Genomic DNA, 6,926 nt, shown 5'->3' on the forward strand with positions numbered 1-6,926 from the left:
AAGGGGTACCTCAGAATTCTAACTTCCAAACTCATCTCTTGTTTTAATAATCCTAGGGTTCTCTGTGGCTGCTATTCCATTATTAGAAAAAAAATGGAGTTAATTAACTTTATCAAGTCCACACTTAAAGTCATTACATTGCTGGTGATTACCACCAATTATCACATGGCAAAGAAATGAAATCTTAAAGTATAACCATTAACATTTCTATATGATCATTATCATTTCTTCATTAAACAAAATGCATAAACTAATATTTTAAAGGGATAGCACATAACACTGGATTTTAGCAAATAAAATGGACAAAGGCACGCTTATGCTGGCATACACTCAAGCTACTGTGAGAGCTAATCCAAATGAGGATTTGTGGTAAAGCACAGCAAAGCTTTTGGCTTTATGATTTTAAGTAAGAATACAGTAATTGAGCAGCTAGGACAATCAGCACACGCTTTCACTCTGGACTAAAAAGAATCAAGCAAACCCTAAACACACCTCTTTGTTCCTTTCTGATCCATTTTGTTTTAATTTACATGGAATTACAGTGGTAGCTCTCAAGCGGTAATTTCAAGCATTTTGTCAATACCACAGGTAAAATAATCATGGAATGATATAAACTGACCACTAAATGAATTCGGATATCACTAGTTGCAACATGTATGTGTGGTAGAAATCTTAGTTTATTTTTTCAGACAAATTCCTCTTATTCTAGAGATATGGGGACTAGTAAGTGGAGTGGGTAGGATAGAGGTAAACTAGTGCAGTTTGTCCATGCTTTAAGAAGAAAGCATGTCAAGCTGGATAAGGTGGCTCATGCTTGTAATTCCAATCCCAGCCCTTTGGGAGACCAAGGTGGGAGGATCTTAAGGCCAGGAGTTCAAGACCATGCCTGGGCAACACAGCCTGTACCTCAAAAAAATAAAAATAAAAATAAATAAATTAGCCAGACTTAGTGGCTTGTACCTGAAGTCCTAGCTACTCTAGAGGCTGAGGTGGGAGGATTACTTGAGCCCAGGAGTTCCAGGCTACTGTGATCTATAATCACATCACTATTGCTGCCCTCCAGCCTGGGCAACAGAGAGACCCTGTCTCTAAAAAAAGAAAAAAAAGGCCGGGGGAGGCGGTGGCTCAAGCCTGTAATCGCAGCACTTTGGGAGGCCGAGGCGGGTGGAACAGGAGGTCAAGAGATCGAGACCATCCTGGCCAACATGGTGAAACCCCATCTCTACTAAAAATACAAAAACAATTAGCTGGGCGTGGTGGCCTGCGCCTGTAATCCCAGCTACCCGGGAGGCTGAGGCAGGAGAATTGCTTGAACCCCGGGAGGCGGAGGTTTCAGTGAGCTGAGATCGCACTACTGCACTCCAGCCTGGCGCCTGCCGAAAGAGTGAGACTCTGTCTGAAAAAAAAAAAAAAAAAAAAAAAGAAAGAGAAAGAAAGGATGTCAAATGAAAAATTAAACACAGAAAACAAGGAGTGATTGTTTAAAGGAAACTTGCAACAAGTTAAGAACCATGTAATACTACAATATGGTAATTTGATTTTCAAGAATTTGATTTACCTACTTATTTTAGAGGAACACAGTTTTCTTATGAGGAACGAAAATAAATTATAAGACTATTCCTGAGGCTGTAACACAGGACTATAAAATCTATTTTATTTTATTTTTTGAGACAGAGTCTCCCTCTGTTTCCCAGGCTGCAGTGCAGTGGCCCTGCTATGGCTTACTGTAGGCTTGACCTCCCAGGCTCAAGCCCTCCTCCCACTTCAGTCTCTTGAGTAGCTGGGGCCACATGGCTGACTAATTTTTGTATTCTTTGTAGAGACAGAGTTTCACCATGTTGTCCAGGCTGGTCTTGAACTCCTGGTCTTAAGCGATCCACCTGTCTCAGCCTACCAAAGTGCTGGAATTACAGGCCTAAACCACTGTGCCTGGCCTGAAATCTATTTTAAATATATCCTGACCTATTGTGAATGGACTCAAGTGGATAATTTATGTCACTGGGTAATTATGAACACTGATTCTAAAATTTTGATCTAGAAAATATCTGCATCTATTAAATGGAAGGACTCTTCTGCAAAATAGCATTAGTAATTTTTAAAAATTAGAAAATGATAAAATGTCAAATTTAACAGGACAATTTTTGTTGCCATATATTCAAAAGACTCTTTTTAGAAACTGGATAAGATTAATAGGTCTAGCAAAATTTTTAAAAATGTCCTGTAGAACCTCAGAATTCTCTGCACCCTGGGAGTATCTTGAAAATGAAATAACAGCATGCATTTATCACCATCTTAATGACATACATTGATTTGGCACTATTATCTTTCGTTTTATCCTCTGAACTCTGTGAGGCAGGCACCATTTTCCAAGAGAGAAAAAGCAAGGTCATCTCCTCCATGAATGATAACTTCACTGGTTTACTAGTTGGTCTTCTTTTCCCCTTAGCCCATCCCACCCTTCTTTTCCAGGTTATAAGCACTGCAAAGCCAAGGAACCGAATCTTGTGAACCTTGTGGCACACAGTAGGTGCTTAAGGTTTAGTAAATGAAAGAATTTGAGGAATGTCATCCAACAAGTAAGAGAGTAGGATGGGGCTAAAATGCTGGTTTTCGGGACTCTTCCCTCTTTCCATTACATCACGCTGTGTGGTACAGCACTTCAAGGTTACAATACCAAATTAGAAATTGATTAGAAAAAGAGCTCTTGTTTTCCCGACGTCCAACACTTTAAATGTCCCTACCCAAGATGAGTGGTCTCAAAATAACATTCTTTGGAACTTTTAAACACTTGGCCAAAAACCAGTTTTTATGAATTGGGGACAGGGTGGGTTGGACAGGAAGAGTTAAACTCTTACCATCTGCCTTGCAATCACAGCTTTGAATGAAGGGGCAGCACCAGTCACTCAAGAGATTAATTTATTACGACGTTGTTAACAGCCTTTGAGAGGAGAGCCCAAAGATTGCAAACTTGGAGACAAAGTCAAAGATGCTAAACTGGGAGAGATGAGCAATTCTGAGCCTATCCCTCCACCTCCCCTGTCTCCAGTTCTCCCTCCTCCCTAATCTCTTTTTTGAAGTCTATTTCTCAGGATGTGATTGGGGCGGCTCCCTTTCTCCTCACCATCCCCTCATCCCCACTCCACCCCATCCCCCACACACTTAAAGTCCACAGGGTGCTGATAATCGGTATGGGTTTTGTAAAAAAAGTTAAGTTCACAACTTCGAACTGGCCCCTGTCACCAGCCTAAATGCGACCTGTCTAGGTCTAACACTCGTCATCACTCCCCATCCCCCCATGGGAATCGACAAGGCAGATACCCGTTTCTTCCTTGGCCTCAGAGAGAACAGCACTCCTCCATTCCCCTTGTCCCAACTAAAGAGCAACTCGTTGTCCAGTGAGACATTCTCAGGACTTGGAGGTAGTGGCGGAAAAGTGGTGTCGGGAGAAGAAACCTAGTCCTTCCGCCCACGGTTTAGGATCGAGAAACGGGTAGCGACGAGTAACTGTTCTCCTCAACACCTTTTAAGTAACAGCGAACACAGCCCAGAGGCAGGTAGCGGTGGCCACAGCTTACCTGTGAGCCCCCCTCCGCCTTCCTCCCCGTAGCCCCGACGCCGCTGCAGCACGAAGTAGTCGTTGGACCTTTCCATCAGCCACAGCTTCAGCGCATTTTTCAGAAGCACTTCCTCAGGCTTCAGCCACATCGCGAACTTTGTGACCCCCGGGAGGAGCGACCTAGATGTCCTCCTCACCTCACCCTCAACCTGTCTCTTCCCCTCTATTTCTCCTCCCACCAAATCTTCCTCAGGCGACAGCAGCCCGGGTTCAGGTTTTCCACACTTCCCCCAACCCTCCCTTCTCTCCCACGTAGGCAGAGAGATTGCCAATTCCCTCCTACAGCGCTACCGCCAGACTGGGAAATAGTCCCGCTTCTTTACCTCTTGGGAGTTGTAGTTTCCTACACGCTTTTCTTTGCTCACTCGACTGGAACATGGGACTACGCTTCCCACAATACACCGGGGTGAGACTGGGTGGGGACGCTTTCAAAGCGGGTCCCCGCCAACAGTTAAGTGTGTTTTGCCTATCTGAAGTTTAAAGCGGTTTTTGGTTCAAAATAAGTGAGTTCCAGGTGTAAAGGTGTTGCTTCTCTTTATCGTTTTACAGCTGAAGGCATTAAACTGTAGAAAACAAAGTTCCTGGACTTTTGAAATATCGGCTCACTCCAGGAAGCAGCAGTAGCAACAACTAACATTTAATCTCTCAGAATAAACTCAGGTGATCTCATGTAATTCTCACAGCAGTATTGCGACGTAGATATTCGTCTCGCTTTGCACATTAATAAAGGAAAGTGCTGACGGGGGAAGTGACTTAGCCAAGGTCACACAGTCAGTGATCGATTCCTTCTCTAAATCTAAAATTCATGCCTAGATTAAGCTCTTTTTGGTTGTATAGGAAGAATATAAAATCTCCAGAAGTCACGCATTTTCTTCACTCGGTGCACCCCTTCCTTCCTTCACTGTGGCCCCTATCTGTTTATTAAACTACTGTAATGAACCACAGAAAATCTCTTGTCCAACTTCCTATTTTGGAATCTAAACAATGTATGAGCATTTTTTTTTCTTTCTCAAACTCTTAAGAAAAAATAATCCCTTTGAGGACCACCTTTACCTCTTTGTATCTTGGCAATGATGCCCAGCGGTTTGAACACTAAGGTGAATGAGGTCAGTAATTTGCATGATATCCCTGTGAGGAAATAATATTTAAGCGATTTTTTTTAATGTATTGCAGTAACTAAGTCCACCGGAATTAAATAGTGCACTAAGAATGAAGACAAGTTTAGAGGGAAGCAGGAGTTGGGAGGCAATGTATAAGCAAGGGGCTCTTGGTGAGCTGTTTTGATAATAAAGCCTCAAAGCCATGTGGATTAAAAAAAATGTGATGGGGCACGTGCAGATGCCAAGCCAAGGAAATCTGCCCTGGAGGAGCGTCTCTGGGATAACCTTCCAAGATGTGAGCCATCTCCAGTGAGGCAGGCGCGTGCTCCAAACAGGGATTTTTCTTGTGAATGAGAAAAGGAGCAATCTGGGGTTCTCTTCTACTAAATGGCAGTAAGTAGTCCCAAGGCAGCTATCTGGACAGTTTGGAAAGAGACAATCCTTTTAGAGTCCAGACTGCAATGGGTCTTTGGGAAAACCCATCACAATTTGAATGTGTACTAAGGGAGATAATTTTTTCTTCTCTTCCTGGAGAATGATCAGTAAATGTAGCAAATGTTGAGAGATGTCTTCCTTTCTTTTTACCTTTCCTTCCCCCTTTTACTTCCTTCTCCATCAAACCACATTCTTTTCCAATACTCTTAAAGGTGACATTTGTGGCAAAGGAGATGCTGAACTGGATGGCTTTTCTACCTGTTTACTCTGCAACTTCATCCAGGTATACCCATATGCTCCCTGTTAAAGGATCAGGCCCACTTCTGGCTTACAGCAGAGCATTTAGAGAGCTCCTGCTTTAGTAAATAAGCATTTCACTGACTATGTAAACATTTTTTTTCCTAATTAAATTACTTAGGTGATCTAATTTTTTTGGCTCAATCATAAACAATTTATTTCACACCCTTGCAAATAAAAGTATTTTCCTAGAAGCACCTTAAAAAACAGAGTGTGTCACTCTATTCTGTGTCAATATAAATTGCTTGGGGAAAGAGGATTGGGATTGCACACTGTCTGCATTGCTGGTGCTGTACTGGTGCTGTATATGTGTTATGCCATTTAATTTTCATTAATAAGCTTGCACACTTTCAAATGCTTACTTTATGGATGAAGGAAAGGAGACTCAGAGAAGTTAAATAACTTGCTTAAGATCATATAGCTAAATAAATGGCAAAGCTGGAATCTGAACCTAGATTTGTCTGATTACAAACGATGACACGATACTGCCTATGCATATGGTCCATAATTACCTCAAATACAACATGTTCAAAGCCAAACTTATTTTTCCAATATTCTTCCTGGTTAATGTTTCTCCTACTAGGTTTCCTAGTTCAAAGCACCTCTGTTTACCAAGACACTGAAGGTAAGAACTTGGTCGGTCGATATCTCTCTCTCTCTCTCTCTCTCTCTCTCTCTCTCTCTCTCTCTCCTACTTCTTTTTCAAAAGTACTTTCCATCCTCCTATGATGGCTTTAGATCAGCCTCACAACAGTTTCCTCCCATATGGTAATATAGCTTCCCAACTCATCTGTCTGCTTCCACTCTTGTTTTCTGATTTATACAAGCCACATATTAACAGATCCAATAATATACCATGAAGAGATAAATAATACCTCATTTTTCTGAAGGTCAGTATTGCAGCTGACTCAGCCTTCTAAGAGCCTCAAACATCTATAAGAAAAGGTATTTGGAAACCCTAAATAGCAATTCCAAAACCTGTGCTATGGAAAGACTGAGGCTGTCACTCAGGATTTTACTGGCTTTTCTGAAAGGAATGTCACTAGCTTAGCTTATACTTTTTTACAGTCTGCAGCTAGCTTAGAAGCAGTATAATTCAAAACAGACAGACTACTGCTAGATGAGAGCCATTTAAAGCTTTGCTACTGAAAGTGTGGACCCCAGACCAGCAATGTTTGCATTACCCTGGAACTTGCTAGAAATTCAGAATCTCATACTTCCTTCTACACCTGCTGAATTGGAATGTGCATTTTAACAAGATCCCCAGGTAACTTGTAGGTGCATTAAAGTTTTAGGTGCACTGATTTAAAGCAAATTAGATATTTGAAAATCAAACTCTACAACGAATTGGGGATACTCATGTTTCTATTAAGACCCACATAGATATCTTCTAAAAAACAGGCTGTTAATGAATTTTAGATCACTGAATTGCTTTTTTAAAAAGTTTATAACAGGGGCTGGGGGCGGTGGCTCATGCC

The 6,926-nt window shown here is 41.7% G+C and overlaps 1 protein-coding gene across 2 annotated transcripts in view; it reads right to left on the reverse strand.

Moving 5' to 3' along the window:
* Positions 1-3,870, reverse strand: part of TBC1D8B (TBC1 domain family member 8B) — a 64,629-nt gene extending 60,759 nt beyond the window's left edge. For both annotated transcript variants that reach the window (XM_032250920.1, XM_032250919.1), the window contains exon 1: positions 3,576-3,870. In XM_032250920.1, coding sequence (XP_032106811.1) covers positions 3,576-3,705 — 130 coding nt within the window. In that variant the 5' untranslated portion in view covers positions 3,706-3,870. The remainder of the gene's footprint in view (positions 1-3,575) is intronic.
* Between the last annotated feature and the right edge of the window lie 3,056 nt (positions 3,871-6,926).

Source organism: Sapajus apella, unplaced genomic scaffold, assembly GCF_009761245.1.
Source record: "Sapajus apella isolate SASKATOON/1434 unplaced genomic scaffold, GSC_monkey_1.0 scaffold73, whole genome shotgun sequence".
NCBI classification, from domain to species: Eukaryota; Metazoa; Chordata; class Mammalia; order Primates; family Cebidae; genus Sapajus; species Sapajus apella.